The sequence below is a fragment of the Cydia fagiglandana genome, chromosome 1 (assembly GCF_963556715.1).
Source record: "Cydia fagiglandana chromosome 1, ilCydFagi1.1, whole genome shotgun sequence".
In the NCBI taxonomy this organism is placed as follows: Eukaryota; Metazoa; Arthropoda; class Insecta; order Lepidoptera; family Tortricidae; genus Cydia; species Cydia fagiglandana.
This window is the reverse complement of record NC_085932.1, coordinates 9583692-9606059: the sequence shown is the minus strand read 5'-3', so window position 1 is coordinate 9606059 and position 22368 is coordinate 9583692. Positions and strand designations below refer to the sequence as shown.

The window sequence follows — 22368 nt, the reverse complement described above, 5'->3', positions numbered from 1 at the left end:
AATACCGAAACCTAATTTTTCTTTTGTTACATAAAACGGACAAATATCTCAAATTTATGTACAAAAAGAGAAGTCAAGTTAGATTAAGAGCTAGCAAGAGCTTATCTGCTCCCAAAATAGTGGTGCTAAATGAAATTTGTATGCAAAATGTAGGATATTAAAACGTTTGATCATTTTTAACGTATTTGAGCGTGTTAGGTGTTAGACGATGGTTCTATAGAAATACATACTTCAAGCAATACACAAAATAAAAAGTTTGACTTCTATGAGTTGCTAATACATTCCCGAAGATTGCAAGATCAAATAATGCTAAGTATCCCCATTATTTATGGTTGAGCCAGCTACTTGTGATTGCATCAAGCGATGCCGTTAATTGATTCGCATAAGGGACATTGACTATAGAAATATATGCAAGAAACATTTGCGAAAATGACCTAAACCTATTTTAAAGAAGCCACAGCTCACAGTTACTATTTTGGTAGCATTCATCGTGTTATCATTACACTATAACAGTGACGAAGGGGTATTAACATGATGGACATGCTGACAATGCCAAAAGGGTACTTTTGGGGGATGGTAATAAATGAAGGCGGATGGCAATGGACTGGGCCCATATCAATGAATATTTGAAAAAGACACCTGTTAAAGTTATATTATCAACTTATCCGCAAATAACTCTGGCTTGGACTACTTAAACATACAGTAATCATGTCGTGCAAAGTGCCTGTGTCCTGGTCATCACGAAGTCTGTGACATGTCAAATCCTGAGGCTGAAATGATAGTCTAGTATATTAGCATGATAGACTATAATATTTTCAATTATATTCAATATATATTTCGCTCCATTAGACCTTTATTTTCTATTTATTTGTAATTTTATGTGCCCACGTTTTGGCGTGTTCAAGCTTTATTTTAAGCCAATTAAGTGCTAACCTAATACACCTTAAGAAACAGTACACCAAATTAGCTTGATCTTTCTCAATTATAAGTTTGTTGCTACATCGCTGCTACTGCTGCTCATGAATAATATCATTGAAATACGCCGCACAGAATGATTACATAAATGAAGGTGTCTAAATTTCTGATTACATCTCTCTCTATAGCACATCTCTGGATCTGTGAAACACGCCTCAATGGATGAGCACCTTTTGACACTCAATCACATTTAGCTCATATATCTCTGGTACTAATTTGCTCGTGCATAAGTGCACGTGTACAATGCAATTATGAATATGCACGTGCGTATTATGTCCTTTGGCCAATTAGGGGGTAATTGCCAAGAACGGCCACCATGCTTACACATGAAACTTCTATTACGGAGGGACAGGAAAACTATTGTAGCGTTAATTGGCCAGTTGCGTGATATCCAAGACTGGTAACGGCGAACCTTGGACGACCGTGGAATGAGGATATCTCCGAGAATGCAATACTGATGGTGACAAAACCAAGTAAGGCCTATGCCGAGTAAAGTTGCAATACTGCTAAATACCGTACAATATTACGGGTAATTCATCTGTCTTTGATGTTTTAAGAAATGTGTAACGAAACATACGTACATTTACTTTTAAATACTTACATTCGTTAAGAATGGTTTGAATAAATTAAAGTAAGGATGGCTGGCCATGCTTATTAATAAAATTAAAATAAGCCTGCAGGAAACACAAAAGAATATTTATTTTTACCTAAAAAAACGCGAGAGAAAGTCAGTAAAGTAAATCATCAAAAAGACTTACGTAACTTTATAATATAACTATTACGTAAGTTTATAGCCTAGTAAAGTATTAATTAAATGAATAGTATAGTATCTAACCATCATTTTATTGATCTCCTTATTACATACCACATAAAGTGGCATCAAACAAGTTGAAGGCCTCGGAACTCGCACACGGAAATTACAAAAACAAAAATAAACATTTTTTACATGATTACCTTGAATGACAATAATGGATTATAAAATTATTTTGACCAGATAACTTTTATGCCAATTATTATAATAAGCTTTGTCATTCAAATATATTGTTTGTTTTGCTCACATCGAAACACAATTTTATTGAAATTATTAAATACCTAAGAAAAAATTATGTAGAGTTTATGCGGAAAGAGAAGAGTCGTGGAATGTATGAGGCCCAATACATTCCACGACTCTTCTCTTTCCGAACAGACACTAAAAGAGAAAAAGATATAAATAGGGTTTTGGGAACTTGATGACACACACCATATTATTTTTTGCTTAAATAAATACGATGTAGAACTAGGTAGGTACTTATATTACATTGTAACTGCAATATTAGTAGAATTAACATGTCCAGACACAACAACAGAGGTGATTTGTGACAGAGGAGAGTTGTGACATCGTCGATTTTTTGGAATCTGTTAACTAAAAACTAGGTCGCAATAGCGCGCGTTTGTTAGTTCAAGTTACGAGCTAACAAATGCACACTGTTGCGACCTAGTTTTTATTTAATAGATTCCAAAAAATCGACGATGTCACAACTCTCCTCTGTTACAACTCACCTCGGTCTCCCCTAAAACAGAGGTGTAGGCTTTTGAACTCTACCATTCTACCATTAAATTCATCAAGGTCCAAAGATAGTAACCTAAGCGGGGTTACTATATCAGGTATAATTATATTTTGAGATTTTTGATCAATTCAAAATCATTGAAAAATGTAACGAAGATTCATCGAAATATTGGCTATGAAATGTAGAGAAACAAAGATAACAAAATTAAGCAATTACCTAATCTAATCAAAATTTACAACCAATGTCATACAAAAGCACGATTGCCTGAGCGATTAATTTCATACAATAAGTTATAATCTGTATTCTAATTTCTACTTACAAAATTCACCCTTGGCCTGTTATCTATTTACCTATAGTTATTAACAAATTAGTCAGTTAGCAAGAAAACGTTTTGAAATTAAAATAAAATGAAATAGTAGATTCTTAACCGAGGGTGGAAAGTGATCTATTTCACCCGAGATATTTTGGCGCTCGAACGAAGAGAGAGCGCCAAAAGTTCGAGGGTGAGATGGTTACTTTTACCCGAGTTAAACACTCTACTTTTCGTTTCGACTATGAGGAAAGTCAAACACAAGAAATGTATGTTGATTATTGGTAATATTATCATTACATTACATTCATTCATTCAGTTTCACTTTATTTAAGGCGCGTATACATAAAGGCCGTTTCAGATACATCCCAATTTAAGATCGGATTGTCTATGGTTTTCGATTTTTTTTCGATCAAAATTTAAACGGCGCCAATTTCAGTCATGCGGAAGCTAATATGAGAGCTTTTAACTGAATAATATGCTGTTGTTCGAGGTTAAAATTTTAAAAAAATTACTTTCCACCCGGTTATCATCTTATGAAAGGTGAACTTTCCGAACAGGAGAGATGAAAACGTATTTTTCTCTAAGCTAAACAATTATTAGAGTAGGAGCCAAGTTTGCAATTTGCCCAGCAGTAAGACACAATAGGTTTACACTATAGTCTGTATCTTTAGGTATTTAAATAAAAGTAAACAAACAATTTTACATTTTCGGATAGTTATACCATTTAGTGGTTAACCAACCAAATACTAAACCACCTGGATCTGTCACTGAACGACCTGAATTTAACCTACATTATTTGACCATGTAATGTTTTCATCTACCCTCAACCCGCTTAAGGATCCATTTGAGGGTAGCTTTTGTTTACTTTTATTTGAATACCTAAAGATACAGAGTATAAAAATGCATAGCTACCAAAACATAATTTCATTATTAGGTATCTTTATTTCCGACGTAATAATAATTCAGTTGATATGATATACAAAATACTAAGTACTTTATAGAATAGCTGATGTTTTAGATTGATTTACAATATACAAATCGGCAAATATGGATATTACTTGTCTTTACTACGAGTATACATGCAAATAGGACAACGCATCACGACACAAGGATCGGTTGTTATCGCGTTCTGAAATACAAAACGACTTAAGAAGGCCAGACTAATAATTAAACTAATGATACTAATGATATCGGTGTCGCCGTCGTTACGGTACCCATTATCGGGTGTTCTAATAATGGGACGAATTTAGGTTTACGCGTCCAAGTACCTAAGGGCTACATAGTTGCACGTAGCATTTCTAATTAGTGACGTTGTAACGGCATCTTGCCATATGCTAATGTTTGTGGTCGGTTGTTATTGAAGAAAGCGTGGGCTTGTAACTAGACACTATTTTAATGAAGTGAAGGTTTATTCCTTTTTGGATTCAGCGATTGTACATAAATAGCATATAATCGTGATATGAATGAAAGTACTTCTTCGAAATGTAGATTTTATTTAGACGGAATCTTTAGATAAAATTAGAAACACGTGTTACGTTATATGTCCGATATAACATAAGCGTGTACTACAAACAAAAGTAGGTACCTATCTATAAATTAGACCTGGACTCGGCAAAGCGCGGCTTACGATCCGCATGAATTGTGGATATACCTAGTATGCTGCCTTAAAGGTTGTCGGCTCTTCTTCTGAACATTACGTACGTACCTACAATAAAATTATATTTTAACTGTTAGACTGTAAGTAACGTGTGATCTAAAGCGCAATTTATATACGTATTATTTAAAACAACTTTCTTGGAAAGGTCCGCAAAGGTGTAGGTAAATTAAAGCCGAAATTTGGACAAAGTTCAATATTATTTAAAATAAAAAAAACACCATCCTTTTTTAAAATAATTATGTTTTTATAATAATGTATATATCAAGGCTTAGTGTAAAAAATAGGTTACTCCCATGCGAGATGCTTTACGGCAGTTCTGTAGTACTTTGTCCATCGCTGTCGAAAACACAGATGTCGGCATTTTATTCAGCTCCGATTTTATTTTTCGAATCAAACTCTGTAGATTTTTGGGACGAAAATAATTGCAATATACTCGCCTCTTTAGATTTGCCCAAAAATCTTCTATAGGGCGAAGTTGCGGAACATTAGGTGGATTTGATGTCTTCGGTACGTATGGGATGTTTAACTCCGCCATTTTGCAAAGGGTTTTTTGGAATAATGGCTTGAGGCTAAGTCTGGCCAAAACACTACATTTTCTCCTCTATGACTCGTATTTATGAAATCCCGCACTAATGGCAAACAACGCTCTATGTAGCGGTCGGCGTTCACAGCTAAACCTGACTCAAAGAATACAGGCTTAGGCATTCCGCGTCGACTGATGGCAAGCATAGCAAAACTTTTTTAGGAAATTTTGTATGCTCAACATATTTCACGTTCTCATCGGTTGGACCATTGGTGTTCTCAAAATAGTAATTACCTTGCCACTCGTTTCCATCTAACGTGAAATATGACTCGTCATCCATAACGCTAGTGACATTGTTTTTAGCGTAAAATATTTCTTTGACTAATTTACACAACCGTACTTTCTGAGTGATTTCTTGGTTTTCAGAGACAGTGGGCTTAACTTTTCTACATCGCTTATCAATGCCCATGTCTTTAAGATATTTTTTAACAGTTTTGCCGTCAGTTTTAAATTTTCTTCCGAGCTCTCTATAAGATTGTGCGACACGGCCGGCCGTAATTTTCTTTTCTCAAACATGCAATGAAATATTGATGTTATGTTCCTTATAATAGGCTGCGAAGTATGACGTTTCAGGTGCGGCTAGGACAAAAGGTCGTTAATGGAATTTCATACACATCTTGCAGGCCTAGGCCGGCAAAGTCCTCTTTTTTAATTTTCATTTCACAGATATTTGTGACACAGCATCGTGGCATTCATCCATTAAAAAAAACTAGAGGCAGTTATTGCTTTATGGTTCGTAATGACACTCTGCCACTACGCCTATAAAAAAAAAAACAAAAAACAATGTTTGCTATAATTTGCAGTTTTATTTGTATAAAATCAACATGAACTTAATAAATAATACATTCTATAATTTTAAATTATAAATTTAACTACACAAATAAAAATCTTTAAAATATTTCATCTAAACGTTAGCGGTAAAAAGGTCTACTCAAACACGCGTAATGATTTTTTTTAATTGTTATGGAGGTAAAGTTGAAAAATATTCATTCTGTTTTATTGGATTTATGGTGCGTTGTTGATTTTTTGACTATAATATGAGTTCCGACGAAATAATGAAATTAATATTAATTGTAATCGTATGTGTTGGAATTGGCAGCGTAAGCAGAATTGATTTTAAATAACTTGCTGCCTCTGCCGCTAAGTCAAAGACGAAGTATGTATATGGTTGCTTATGGCAATTTTATTATTTGAGAAACTAAGAAAAATGGCTTACAGTTTATTAGAAACAGTTTTGTGGCATATTTTAAATGAATGTAACTACAAATTCGTCAACACTGTGGAAATTATACTTACTCCATGCATAAAGCAACGATGTATGTGAAACATGATATCAACATGAAAGACTATGTAAACCTTTGTGACGAAAACGACAGTCAGACGGATAAAAGGCGAAAAAATCAAAGATACATGAAAATATACGGGTAGTAAAAATACACGACTCGTGTAAAACATACGCGTGATAATGATATAGGTACGTGTTGGTTATATTTTGGGTGTAGTTTACTTTTAGTTTTTTCTATAAATAAAACTTGGGTTTCGTGGATTTTTTATTTTATTTATTTCATTGCATGTTTGAGAAAAGCACTATACATACCTCGGCGGGAAATGGGGTTGCCCGCGCTCAGACCTATCCGGCCTCGCTTCGCTCGGCCGTCTATATGTCTTCGGCCGGCAACCCCTTTTGTCCCGGCCTCTGTAGTAATGTACTATTAATCGAGCTCTCTCAGAAACCTTGCTCAAGCTGGAATAGTTTCCAGAACCAGGCTTTCTGGCAGTGGTTTTCATCAAGGCAAAGGACGCCAGAATATTGTAAATAGTGCTTCGACTCTCACCCATTTGCACAAAATGTTCCACCACCTTTGATTTCGGCCATAGGGGATGGCTACTATAGAAATTACATACTGTTTGACGACGGCGTTCTTGTTGATTTACCATAATTACAAAATTAAACAACCAATCTTTATGAGACTTACCAAACTGATTGACAGATATATTGGCTTTACATTGACAACACATATTTTTTATTTAGATTTTTGTGTTTTTATATTTTATATAACAAACTTTGACCAAATTTCACTCCGCATACGTTAGGTAGACAAAAAAGTGCAACGAGTGCGTTGAACCAGCTGGAAATAGGCCGCAAGCGCCTTCTGAATGTCATCGGGGGTCCGAGACTAAGGTCATGCCGACCTACAAAATATTAAGTATCCTTATACGATTCCGCAAAGAGCCGAAAACCTAAGCGGTCTCATTTGAATTATTTAGTTGACGTCAAACCTTAAAAACTATTGAATAAAACAAAACACGCGTCGTTTAATTGCCGTTTGCTACTAGTTGACCGTGAGCACTGATAACTACTGAATGAGGAAAATCTTTGTAATTATAGTTATTTTAACTTGTTGCTCTACTTTTTCTTAGACAAACACGCAAAGTAAGGTGTAAGTTCAAAAGTTAAATGAATATTTATGATATAATGATAGGGTATTTTATGAAAATTGTAAACTTTATTGCATTGTTATAGACTTCGTGCACTGTTGGCGGGAAAAGAGGATTGAGGGTGGCTTTGTTTTAGATAATAAAGAAGGTGAAACAAGTGAAACTGGAGAAAATGTTAGCTAAGCGAGAGTTGAACCCGTACGGTTTTTTTCCAGAGACATATCGGATGAGGTAGCTATCTATGAGATAAGTTCAAATTTATTTTCATTCATTGTGACTCTATTAATGAAATTTAAATGCGAATAAGTATTTGTGTTTCCGCTATACAATAAAATAAATGAAAGTTGACAATAAAGTTACTTACTGCTCTTTCTCCCCTCCTGGACCCTGTAAGTGAGGTCCTCAAAGGCCAAGTCCACTGGCGGTCGCTTCGGCAAGTGTGTGAGGGTCTTGTGCTGCAGCGGCGTGATGGCCACCTTCAGGCTGCCCTTCCTGTCAGAGATAATAGGTACAGTCTCCGTCCCCGCCACGCATAGCTCTTTGTCCACTTTCATCTTGACTCTACACTATAAACAACTGACAACTTCAACGCATGCCTACGTGACAAAGACAAGTAGATAGTTCCGTGGGGCGTACGGCCTCCACCGCGGGCGAGCACTGACTGAATGCATGTCGGACGGACAAAGCAACGCTGTGACGTACAAGTGATTATACGAGTTTTGAACTTTGCGCTCTGCTGTTGGAAATAAATAAATAAAGACGTCAAAAACAATAGCTAAGTACTTATTAAAAGTATTTATTAGTCAGTTACCGTTCCGTATAATATTAAGTCGGGCTATCCCAGTTCAAACTGAAATACCTATGTTTTTACCCATAATTAGATTTTTAACCCATTGAAAATCGAGGCATATTTAAGACAGTCCGAGAAGACATCGCGGGGGTAGCGTATCAATCAGGGGGCCTATCGTGACCACTGAAATTCGTAAAATTGCGGGCATCTTTCTCTTTTACTCTAATTAAAGCGTAATTAGAGTGACAGAGACAGATGCCCGCATTTTGCGAACTTCGATATTCGCGGTAGGCCCTCAGGATCAAATGTAGGCCAAGTATAATCACATAATTTCTGGACGAGCCCTTATAATATATATTTAAAACTAGTCTGTGACCTGTAGATCTCCCGATCCCCCATGGCTCCGCCATTGTAAACTATTTCCGAAAACTGGATCGACAAAAAAAACCTATTTAATTTTTAAACATGCTCACAACATATAGAGGAGAACATCCGGACATACATTTTAGTCCAAGCTAAAATGGAAACCTTCGCTGACGCTTGGTCAAAAATATCATACTAACAGCAACAATTAACACTGTTTATGTTCATCTCATAGTAAATTAGGTATACTAATATTTCAAAAGTTACCTAGCCAGAAAAACAAGCTTACAACAGAACCCTTACAGACGGGTGCACCGACACGCAGTTTGGGGCGGCGTTAATTAATTATGTGAGTCATTTTTGAGGAATTTTTTTTGACCAGTCCTTCCCTCTTTGTCTCGACCCCCCTGCCCCCACCCCTAAGAACACAAAAGATCTTTAAAAATATGTATTTTGAGTATAAACGCTTCGGACTTATTAAAAAAACGTAATTTAATATTAGAAGAAAAGTAAAATTTTACACACTCGTGGTGGGATTAAAATAGTACAATGACAAACAATTTCTAACAATTAGTTTAGATCGAGAATCTCACTAAATATTATCCCCCTTACTCATAAACGCGTACTAAACTTTAGTAGATGTTTATGAATAAGGGGGTATATTATTATTCAATGAAAAGGATTGTAAACCACATGACATCAAATATGTAATCAAAGAAATATATATTTTCTTAAATATTACATTGAATTATTGGAGTTGGAAGTAAAGTAAAGCCAAATAAAGAAGTTTCTAAAGGAACCACATCAAAAAGGAGTCTCAAGCATATCAATTCTGATAAAATGTATGACAATAAGTTGCAGAGACTAGTGTAAAAATAGCGCGTTATGTCACAGAATAAATAATAGTACTAGGTACAGAAGACTCACTCTCTAACAAAACGCATCTCTTACGATCAGCACAGATATGGCCGCTAGGTGGTGACAGCGCCATGCGCAGCTTATGGCTTTCCCCAAAATTGAGGTGGAACGGATGTACTTTTAGCTATCTGTAGCAAAGCGACGAAATCGCGGAGTGAGCCACACCAGGTTATGTGAGAAATCCTTTTAAATGTGATCATATTAATTATAACTTGGAAAACAAACTAGACATGATTTCAATAATAAGATACAGTTAATCTGCTCAAATCCAAGGATAAATTGACAACCCTAAATAAGAAGTTAACAACTTTCATTCTGCTATAACCGGAATTTAATCTATGTAATAATTTTTGTAATCTACCCTACATTTGAGAGGCCTATTAGAGGGACAAAATGACGAGGGATCGTGCCACATATACAACTACGACGTATGATATAGACGTTGACGCGACTCTTATTTCGCAAAACAGCAGAAACGCAAATTCTTTATCTAAACATTATAAAAGAGGTCAAGCGAAACTGATATGTGATGCGAATTCTTTACAGACCATATCTATGTATACGACACACTTACCCCAAATTGTTGAGAATGAATACGTTATCCATTTTCAAATCCTCATGGATATGTGTATTATAACTAGCGTATATGTACGATTAAATTATTATAACTTTTCAAACGCGAAAGTTGTACATCATGCAAAATTGCAAAACAAAAACTTGTTGACATCTACCAATTGACAAATATTTGACAGTTTAACTTAGGGTGATTTTTTTTTTTTTAAACAATTATGGCCTGGATGCGAGTCCTTTAAGCCAAGTCTTTATTTTGCTATTTTTAGAACACTTCATTTTAAAGAGTTAAATGGCAAAGAATGTACTAATAATTTTATTACAACACACTTCACTTTATATCTTCAACACTGTTGTTTTTATATACTTGTATAATGGAACGTAACTGTCAACGTTTTTAAGAATATCGGTGAGGCGGCGGGGGACATTATTATCAAACACTTCACTTAATTCACTTGCAAGGATGAGTCTTTCAAACGCAAACACTTGGCATCTAAATATAAGGTGTTCAACATCTGCAACGCTACCATTCTGGCAGTGAGGACATGTACCATCGGCTATAATCGAAAATCTGGCTAAGTGCGCTGGTGCACAGTTGTGACCAAACCTCAATCTATTGATGGTGGTAATAAAGCTACGACTTCCCATCTTTATCTTCTCATACCAAGGCTTTCCAGGTAAGTCGGTTTGAATACTAGCGTACCATCTTCCTTTTGTCTCTCTATCTTTGGTCCATAAATCTACCCACATCTTAGCAACAACAGTCTTAACAGAAGCTTGACAATCAGTTAGTGGAATTCTAGTACTACATCTTACATCTAATTCGTTAATACCTAAATAAGCAGCTTTGTCTGCAACTTCATTCCCTGTTATACCAGTATGGGATGGAATCCACATAAAATTAATATTTACACTATTATTTTTCAATTGTAATAACATATTTTTAATTTTGTACAAAATAAAATTATCTTTATAATGCAATTGATTATTCTGTAATCCATAAATTAAGCTAAGTGAATCAGTAAAAATAAAGAAATGCTTATATTCTAACACTCTTATTATAACTTTCAGGGCTTCAAATACAGCATATGCTTCAGCCGTAAATATGGAACATAAATCATGCAACCTAAAGCTTTGTACAAATTTAGTCTGAGGATCATACACTGCACTTCGAACATGAGACTCTGCTTTACTACCATCTGTGTATAATTTGTAATAATTGGGAATTTGTGACAAGAAATGTAGGAAATCAGTATTATTATTGATAGATTTTGTGCATACTGTAATGTTTAAAAGTTTACTATTAAATCTATCTTCATAACATGGCCAAATTTCATTTTTATATACATTACTAAACTTAGCTTCCACCTGTAAGAGTAATGCTGTTAACTTAGGAATTCTGGGATGACTCTTTATTCTTCTTATTATACTTTGATTATTTTTAGCATATATCTTAATTAAATATCTATAAGTTAACAACACCCATCTGACAGGTAAAGGCATTGTTTTAGTCTCTACTTCCATTGCTCTTATTGGGGTTGAACACATTGCCCCCGATATTATTCTCATTGCCTTATTTTGAATTATTTGTAACTTATGTGTATGATCAGTATTCATATGTACAAGAAAACTATAATCAAAGTGACTTCTGACTAGGGTTTTGTACAGTAAGGACAGTACTTTAGGGTCGGCACCCCACGATATACCGGCAAGACATCTCATAACATTTAAACCTTTAACAGAATTAGAAATTATGTGCTTAGCGTGTAGGTCAAAATTTAAATGATTATCTATAACTACGCCTAGAAACTTATGAGAAGGAACTTCTCTAATAATCTCATTATTATATACAATATTTACAGGTGTTGCATCCTTGCTCAATATTAATAACTTGCTTTTGTCAGGATTTATCTTTAAGTGTAAATAATTATTGTAATAAACATGAAGTTCATTTAGCGCATTATTAATGTGAGCTTTAGCTACATCTAAATTAGAATTAATAGAATATATTACAAGATCATCTGCAAATTGCAGTATATTAACATTACAACTATTTACAAATGAGTTTATCTCACTAGTATACAAATTATACAGTAGAGGAGACAGCGTTGCTCCTTGCATTGTGCCTTTAAAAACTTGTCGTGGTCCATGTAATATGTTATTAAATTTAACATATAGCTCTCTATCATCTAAAAAATTAAATATCCATTTGCATAATTTCCCAGGGATGTTAATATTAGACAAAACTTTTACAAGTATTGTAGGATCAACATTGTCAAATGCTCCTTGTACATCTAAAAATATACAAACAGCATGTGACTTGTTATAGTTGGCTAATTTTAAATCCGATATAAGAGATATGAAGCTGTCAGAACAGCTTCTACCTCGTCGAAAGCCGTTTTGAAATGGAGGTAATATGTTATTTGCCTCGACATACCAATCAAGTCTAGTCTTTATCATATTCTCAAAAACCTTACCAATACATGATGATAGAGAAATTGGTCTATAGGAATTAGCCTCACTAGGAGGTTTGTCTGGTTTCAAAATAGGTATTACACATTGTGTTTTCCAAGATTGAGGTATTTTGCCATGTATCCAAAGTAAATTCATAATTCTTAGCAAAACTTTTTGACCATTAACATGCAGCTTCTTTATAAGCAGGTATGGTATATCATCTAAGCCTGGGGTAGTATTTTTCCTAGATTACAGACTTACAATGAATTCCTCCCAAGTAAAAGGTTCAATAAGGTACTTAGACTCATTATTATCATTGTTACTTTCAAATAAACTTTTTATAGAGCTAGGATCGTTACTACAACCTTGGGTTAGTTTAGTTATAAATGGTTTTATAAATTCATCATTTTTAATTATCTGCTTAGATTTTAATCCCTTAAAACGTTTAATATTGTTCCATATTAACCCAATAGGTGTACATCGATTTAAAGAAGCACAAAAACTACGCCAACTACTAGTTCTTTCCTCTGCTATAGTGCGTTTTTTAAGAGCAACAAGTCTCTTGTACGTAATATAGTTTTCTATAGATGGATTCGCCCTGTAATATTTTAATGCCTCGTAGGCTTTAATGACACTATCCTCACATTTTTTATTCCACCAAGGAACCGGTGGTCTGCTTATAAAGTTTGTATTTTTAGTGAGTTTTGGGATACATTGTATTTTTAATAGGTGGAGTTCAGAACTAAATTTGTCATATAATTGTATAGGATCATTCTCATTAAAAGGAAAATTCGAGAATACCTCTTCTGAAAGCTCTTTATATTTATTCCAGTCGGCTTTAGTATATATAAATTTATCTATTGGATCACTTATTTGATATTTTTCAATAGAGGTCAATATACTGAATATAGTAGGGTAGTGATAGCTGCCCATAGGGTCATCGTGGACTTGCCACTCGCACAGAGGTGCTATACTGGCACTGCACAAGCTAACGTCGATCGCTGAAGGATTTCTATTGGGGTAAGTAACTGTAGTTGGGTTTCCGTCATTTAAGATACATAAGTCTAAGTCACTTATAATATCGAACAGGGTGTTACCTCGAGATTGGTTAGTAGCGCAACCAAACGCTGTATGATGTGCATTGAAGTCTCCTGATATTATTATAGGTGTTGGTAATTTCTCAATTATATTTTTAAGTCTATTTAGTCTTATGTGTGGACGGTTTGGAGGACAGTACACACATAAAACTGATAGAGGCCCTCGGTCAGTCACAATTGAGATTGCTACATTTTGAATACTTTCATAAAAGTTAGTCTGTATAAAAGTATGTTTATATATATTTTTAACAAGTATAGCAACTCCGCCATGTCCATTTTTACCATATTTGCAGTAAATATTATAATTAGGTATTCTAAAAGCAGTAGTTGGTTTTAACCAGGTTTCATTAAGAAGACAAACATCAATATTATTTAGTTTTAAAAAGTTAATTAGCAACGGTTTTTTATTTGATATAGATTGAATATTGAATTGAGCAATACGAATGTGTGTAGGGTCCATTATTTAATGTTTTTAATAAGCATATCTTTAATAGAATTATTAGTGATGGGGTTGGAATCAGTCTTGTTGGCTAATTCTATGAGAGTGCTAACCAGTGCATTCATTAAATCTGTATTGTGTAGTAATTCTTTTTTAATGTCAAATTTCGGTGTTTCTGCTGGTGTAGAAAGAGCAATTTTTTGGGATTGTGTTTTAGTTGTTTTTTCTGGTCTTACAATTTTGTTTTTGTCAGGTAACGCCGGATACTCGACTTTTCTCGTGTCAGCCTTAGAAGCATATGTGATGTTTGTCTTCTTTTCCATTATTTTTTTAAGTTTTACAGGACAAGCTTTTGAAATTGCCAAGTGGGGGCCGCTACAATTGGCACAACACAACTCATTCGGTCTGTCACACTCCTTATAAAAGTGGTCGCCCGAGCAAATGGAGCAACGCTGTTTTCCGTTACATACTTTAGCTGCATGATTAAACTTAAAGCATTTGAAACACTGCAGTAGTGGAGGCACATATTCAAATACTCTGTACGAGAATAAATCGTACTGTACATTGTCCGGTAGTACATGCGACAAGAACGTAATGCTCACTGTCTGTAAGGGAACGCGATCCTGCCCGACTTTTTTCGTGAAGCGGCGGACCGCAATGATCTCATAAATAGAGCTCAACTTCGAGTATAAATCTTTGTTTGAGATATTGACTGGCACAAATCTGATTATCCCAGTTTTTTCGATTTGGGTCGCCGGTATGTACGCCTTCATGTTATTTTGCGTCAAAAATGCAGTGTTGTTGAGAAAATTGTTTGCCGTATTATACTGCTTGAAAATGACTGCAATTTTGTTAGCGTTTACGCGTTGTATAGCCGTTACACCTTTTATGCCATTTGTGAATATGTGGTTGAGAAATATTGGACTTTTATTTCCCAATCTGTCCTTTGCGTCCACATGCTCGACAAAAACTTTAAATTCTAGTTTTCCCGAGTTTTCCGGGTATAGTCTTTTGTAGTCCGGTTTAAAGTACGGTAAATAAGCACTAGTAGATTGCTCACCCCCGCCGCCATCGTCCGTGCCGCCTTGGCCGTCGGTTTTGGAGCGCTTGAGGGTGGGCGGGTTTTCCCCGCCCCCCTCGTTAACTGTCATTGTTAAAACACTAACTATAATTATTTACAACTTTTTACATTAAATATATACAAGTTAAGTTAGTTTAAACTAATAAATAACAATTTTAAAAGTTGGAGCGAAAATTTTCCGACTACTTTTTTAAATTCCCGCCAAAGAATCAACTTAGGGTGATGTATGGAAGGTAGAGATGAGGAAAACAATCTTCATGTATTAAAAAGTGTCCCTCAAAAACATTAAATAGGCCGCGCCGCGGCGCCACTGTGCATCGCGAACCAATTTTTGACGGTCTTTTAGCCTTGTCGGTAGTGACCCCGCTTATGAAGCAGGAGGTCCCGGGTTCGAATCCCGATAAGAGTATTTATTAGCTTTTTATTATTTGTATTTGTAGGTATTTAATACCAATATATAAATTAATATTGATATACATATCGTCGGGGATAGTGCAATACCGCGTAACTAACAAAGTCAAATAGAGTTCTAAATTCAAACAATGTAACAAAGAAATTGGACCTTACTGCATTTGTTAGTTACGCGGTATTGCACTATCCCCGACGATATGTAAGTTGAAAAAGATAGAGAACAGAAATTGTGATGACCAGCATCACTGGAGGAGGCCTTCACCCTCACAGGAGGGGTTGTTGCAGAATAAATTACAAGAACAAAATATAATTACTTACTACTTATTACATAACCAAGCATAATAGAACATTGATTTGAGGAATATTAAATATTATTGTAATACTAAACCTAATGTAAATTTAAGTTTATAATATTGTGTTTGTTTTACCGGCGAGAAATAAAAGGCTCTTTTTGTTTTTCGTTTTTAATATTAATATAAAAGTAAAATATAAAAACACTTACAAAACAAAAAAAAACACCCGAACACATTTTTATATATGTATAATGTAGTGGCGGATTTGCAGTCTTTGCCGCCCTAGGCCCCAGGCCCTGTAGCCGCCCCTTTCTCAGCACCCATCATATTGACTACATTTTGAGTTATTTCTTGTTAACATCAGCGAATGTTTTGTCACAATTTGCCTGCATCTGACCCTTGATCCAGTCTCTAGGTGTTGGTCGAGACTCTTCGCTATGAGACCGTCCGCTGAGACGACTATCGCAACAATGATCGTCGAGTCAACATCCCACATGGCGGTAATCTCGTATATAAAGTATTACTTACCTAAGTATCACTAGTGAGATTGAGTTGGAAATCAAAACCTGAGTGTGCGCGCTGCGCGGTAGTTTTCAGCGAATGCGAGTTCTTAGTTCGGGGCGAACTATTAGTAATTAAGACAATAACTTGGCATTTTTCCTGTTCATTTTAGTTTTGGTTTTGGCTGCGTCGTAACGTTTATTTTCATATTTTGCCAGAAAGTGGGCTCGCATAACTACGTACATATCGATAATTTTTTTTGATACTTGTTTGGAATGGTCGGCACATCCAACTTTTATCAATGTTTCTTTTTGTAATTCTTGCGTAATTTCACTGATCGTCTCCATATTGGTTAAAGCTTTGCTTATTGCTCTTAACATACATTTCTCTATCATTTTGGTCAGATTGAATAGATCGTCACTAGCATAAATTAACCCGCCGTATAAATCCATTTTATCGATTACGTCGTTTCTCACTAACAGTTTTCCCTCATTAGGACTCATTTGTATGAGTTTTAAACAATTATTGCATTTTACGATTTTTCGCAATTTGCGGACGATGTACCCAGCAATGTAAGACTGAACCGCGTCACTGGTTTACAGCCTCGTTGTAATCATGGTCTTCATAACCATGAATCAATGGTTACCAGATCCTTCGCTCCTAGTAAGTTCTTCAGCAAATCCTTGCCGGAAACATTACAACCGGGCGTATTAGGGAAAAACGAGACGCCAATCGGTAAACTTGTGCAAACATTTTGGGATCAGGGTGATCGTTTCCTCCACACGAATATCTCATGACGGAAAAAAAACCGAGACGACTATCGCAACAATGATCGTCGAGTCAACATCCCACGTGGCGGTAATCTCGTATATAAAGTATTAGTAGGTATCACTAGTGAGATTGAGTTGGAAATCAAAACCTGAGTGTGCGCGCTGCGCGGTAGTTTTCAGCGAATACGAGTTCTTAGTTCGGGGCGAACTACTAGTAATTAAGACAATAACTTGGCATTTTTCCTGTTCATTTTAGTTTTGGTTTTGGCTGCGTCGTAACGTTTATTTTCATATTTTGCCAGAAAGTGGGCTCGCATAACTACGTACATATCGATAATTTTTTTTGATACTTGTTTGGAATGGTCGGCACATCCAACTTTTATCAATGTTTCTTTTTGTAATTCTTGCGTAATTTCACTGATCGTCTCCATATTGGTTAAAGCTTTGCTTATTGCTCTTAACACACATTTCTCTATCATTTTGGTCAGATTGAATAGATCGTCACTAGCATAAATTAACCCGCCGTATAAATCCATTTTATCGATTACGTCGTTTCTCATTAACATTTTTCCCTCTTTGAGCTCTCCTTTAATAGTTAACTTTTCGTACATATTTATATTTTCTTCTTTAAAATGAAGATGGCAAATATAATCATTTGCTTTTAATGCAATTCCTAACGACTTTTTCCAACTTTCCAACCGTGCCGGAGTCTGAGAATTAATAGAAAAATGAAGAATTGTTGAAGTGAAATTGTGAAATTTATAAGAAAAATATAAAAATCACAATATAATATTTTATTAAATAACTAGCGACCGGCTTCGCACTAGTCAACAAATTATATAAGTAAACCTTCCTCAAGAATCACTCTATTGATAGGTGAAAACCGCATGAAAATCGAACTGAAACCGTCCAGTAGTTTGTTTATCGCAAAGATACATTCAAACCCACGAACAGACAGTCGCGGCGGGGGACTTTGTTTTATAAGGTGTAGTGAAAATTACATACTTACCGTTGGTTGGAAAAAAGATACGGATTTCGTAACATTTTTCTGTTTTTTCCTCTTACGCCCACTTTGGCAACTGTTTACGATGCAAACTTTTCCCATTTTTACTATAGAAAATATATCCTATAGCGGTGGATTTGCCCTAAAGCCCCACATTCACACTCGTCGTTGGGTAGGATTGTGTATGGGGGTTGCGGACTACGAGCCGTCCTACCGTTTAGCCGTTTGTAGGACGGCTCGTAGTCCGCAACCCCCATACACAATCCTACCCAACGAGGCGGACTACGAGGCGGCCTACAAGGTAGGAGTGTGAATGTGGGGCTTAAGGCCTGGTAAGCCCAGGCCCGAGGTGGCTAGATAACAGAGGTGGCAGTCTATATGATGCGTACTGAGACAGGGGCGGCTAGTTTTACTACACAAGGAAATCCTAAATTTAATAAATCAATTTATGAAAATTTTAAATAAAATTTCAAAAAACTGACAGCGCACTTCACTCAGTCAATAAGGTCTAAATTCATGTTAGTTCCCAGTACTACCTACTAGCGCCACCGGAGAGATTTCGAACTATTCTTTATACTGACAGCTGGACACTTTTACAACCGTCTTATCATAAAAGATAGCTCTCCTTTACTTCTACACTCCATAGGGTGATGCTAATTTCACCAGTGCCTCTACCATCAGTTGGCAGAGTATTTTTCACTTACACTCGGTGAATAAACGTGCCGTGTGTCACGTTTTACGTTTCTTTACGGTCTTATGTACCTAACTTCACTCCACTCCAAACGATGCTGTCCCTTTCTAAGTATACTAAAAAACAGAGCAAGAGTTATATCGGAGTTTTATACAGCGCCTCTAGGACTCACTTAAAGAACTAAATAAGAAAATTGACACATTTTCTCACGTCTACGTAATTTACTATCTATGCATCTCGCTCTCGCATATTAGTGCAAGTGAGATGCACAGAAAGTAATGATACATATACTGATGGTAGCCGTGAATATGGAGGGTAGAGGTAAGGAGAATCCTTTATGACTTTATGAGAAAACTCCTTTATGGGAGAATATTTGCAAAAACTGGGCACGCTGTCAGCTATTATAATTTTTCTAAATCTCTCCAGAGTAGCGAAAAAAGAAAACCCATAAACCTAGTTTTTCATTGTATCAATACCATACTAAAAATCATGGAGAATGGAAGTTTCTCGTATTTAGAAGTGGAAAAACGTTTTCTCTTTTTGTATGGACGATTACGACGTATAGTCAGACCGTAAAAAGTCTGCAGCGATTTTGATAGCCCACGCAGTGCAAGTGTCATTTTAAACGTCAAACTTCTATGAAATTAATAACACTTAAGCTGCGTGGGCTATCAAATCCGCTGCCGACTTTTATTGGTACTACTATAGTATACTTCCCTCTTAAGGTTTTTGACGGAGACTTTTTCATTAATTAATTACATGGAGATTGTATTCCTTTACCTCTACCCGCCACTTAGAGCATTTAGAAAGGAGATGTCATCGCTGTCATTTTCTTTACAAAACGCGGGGACGTCAAATGTATTGCTATTTCTACATGATTTGTACGTAACGTACAAATAGCCATGTCAGTCCATACAAAAGTTTGCACAATTGTGCAAGTTTTTCGGCACAGGGGTGAGTAATATTGTCAACAAAAAAAATAAAGAATATAGACTAGGTATCTGCCGTATTCGAACTTCAAGATATTCACAAGAGACGACACGTACTAGATCCATTCTAGATACGTTATAGTTTAGATATCAACTAGTTCTCTTTTGCAGCGCAATTCGGGCAACCAATGTCACTTGTACGTTAGATAGCGTAAGATATCTATTAGATGTGAATTGGATCTCTAAGTCAAATCCCGAGGAAGTCGTTCAAGAGTATCTCCAGAATCACGCCAATGTCAAATTTGACAGGTTAGATCTTAAACATATCGTTATCCTACGAGTATCTTGATGGTGATGTCTAAAAGATATCTAATAGATATCTATTTCAAAATCCGAATCGGGCCCTATGATATTTGATTTATTCGGTTGTCAATATAAAACAAATGTAGTTGTTCTTTCTTCTTGTATGAGACGCCATTACTATGTAGTCTTGCTTGAGATTAAGAAACATTATTTGGTGTTAAAACAAGCTTTTTTTTCCTGCTTGGAACCCTAATCCTAACAGTAAGCACTCAATGACCACTCCAGTTATTAAATGCTCTAAGACCAATTTTGTCACTTTGTTACTGACTCAACCTTCATTCTAAATTTTTTTAAGATTTGACATTGCCATAGTTACGAAAATAATAAACACATCAATATTTATTAACTCACATTATAGACGGGTCTAACGCGAATTATATTCAATTACCTTTATTTACCGACGTTTCGACACAATCAATATTAATCAATATTATCAATATTCGTAAACAATGTATAAAATAAAATATATTGTATTCAAGAAAAAAATTGCAAAATATGATAATTACGTAAACATCATTAACGAGTTAAAATTATAACTTTGCGTGTTAAAAAATAGGAAGCAAAGTATATGGCGCGATTATACAGGCTACTTTTGGCTACATATTTATTACCTATGATGAAAATAGTACACACATGAGAAGAAATCTTAAAATACTAAAATAGGTATATATTATATTATGGTCCGCTTCAGTCCGCATCATAACAACGGCCGTCTCCTATACTGGTAAGTACCATTATCAAATAGAGTGTGCGGAAAGAGAAGAGTTGTGAAATGTAGGGGAGCCCATACATTATACCTACGACTCTTCTCTTTCCGCACAGACCCTGACCTTAATAGCGATCTTAATTTTATAGTAAATGATCTCGAGTATATTTCAGTGCCAAGCGCCCCATTTCCAATACAAAATGAACCCACGCAGCGCAGCGGGTTTTTGGCAATAAATGTGTTTAAACCTTATTTAAATTTTCAGATTCTAAACCACCACGAAAAGTTTTTGAAGAAAGTTTTATATTTCCTGTTACCAAATTGACATGAAAAACGATTACCTAGGTATCAAACACAAGAATTTGAACATCGGAAAATAAACTATACTTACTTATTAAAGAAAAATAAATAAACTCATAGAACATTTGTATGTTTTATTTTATGTAAGATGATAATACTTAATAAAATACGTAGGAATTCTTGCGTACATATTATAATAGGTCTTGCGGTATTCTTATATGTGTTATGTGCAGTGTGCACCCAGCAACAAAAGCAGCAGCATATCGTACCGCTCCTTGTAATGAGCCTTAATTCTTATTGCATACATGCATACGCATGCATACATGATGCCATCCGGATTTTCATGGAAATGTTGGTTCTTGCCTAAAACCAAAAACTGCTCGTAAGCAATGTGATCTTCGCAAATGTAGCAGTAGAAACAGGAAAATATGATGTCAAGTATATCTCATTACCTTTGTACTAAATCAGCCTTTTATCGAGTTATTAATTGATTTACCCCTTAAAGTTTTGCTTGAAGTTCACGTACTGTTATAAATTTATACATATTACGTTGAAAATTGCATTAATACTCGTGAAAAATCTGCGTATTTGTTGTGTTTACAAGTTGACAGAAATGTCACGTTGGAAACGCACGTATTTTTCGATAACATCTGTCACGTTTACTCGCGTAAAGTATTTACGCAGAATAATTCTGGCTCAGTTTTCATTATATAATTAGAAAGGGAGCGTTTTAGGTGTGAAGTTAGGCAAGTATGGAAAACTCGCGTAAAAACGTTTGTAACTCATGGTACAAATTGAAATTTTTAGTTCTTTACGTGACCGGTAGAGGCACTGTACAATTACTCCATACATTTTCCTTAACTTTCTCACTATCTTCACTTCTCACTGTCATTCACGGAACTCATAGTAGAGCTACAGTTTACATTCACCTTCACTCACTGCATATTTCTCCTCTATCCATTGTATTATTTGCATTAAAATGAAAAAATATTTATCTTTTTTTTTAATTACCATCGCATTCATTAATTGTTACAATCAATGCAACCACAAAACTGATTGAATAGATTTAAATTAAAAATGAAAAAGTGAAATAACGAAATCAACTACTAACTGAACGTGTTAGGGTTACCAAAAGAAAAAAGATGATGGTAATGGTAGTTTTTAATTAACATTAA

At 35.3% G+C, this 22368-nt stretch overlaps 1 protein-coding gene and 1 long non-coding RNA gene across 3 annotated transcripts in view; one reads left to right on the top strand and one right to left on the bottom strand.

Moving 5' to 3' along the window:
• The window catches only part of LOC134663558 (ATP-binding cassette subfamily G member 4), a 49418-nt gene extending 39099 nt beyond the window's left edge, over nucleotides 1–10319 (bottom strand). The window contains exons 1-2 of one of the 2 annotated variants that reach the window (XM_063519967.1): nucleotides 10160–10319; nucleotides 7879–8006 (exon numbers count right to left, since the gene is read on the bottom strand). In XM_063519967.1, coding sequence (XP_063376037.1) covers nucleotides 7879–8006; nucleotides 10160–10191 — 160 coding nt within the window. In that variant the 5' untranslated portion in view covers nucleotides 10192–10319. Of the gene's footprint in view, nucleotides 1–7878; nucleotides 8185–10159 lie in introns of those variants that run through there. The other variant, XM_063519957.1, reaches the window with a different exon arrangement.
• Nucleotides 10320–10484: 165 nt separating this feature from the next.
• On the top strand, nucleotides 10485–11486 carry LOC134670613 (uncharacterized). Its single transcript, XR_010099099.1, has 2 exons — nucleotides 10485–10832; nucleotides 11227–11486. It is a non-coding gene; the product is annotated as an uncharacterized LOC134670613 (long non-coding RNA).
• The last annotated feature ends 10882 nt before the right edge of the window (nucleotides 11487–22368 follow it).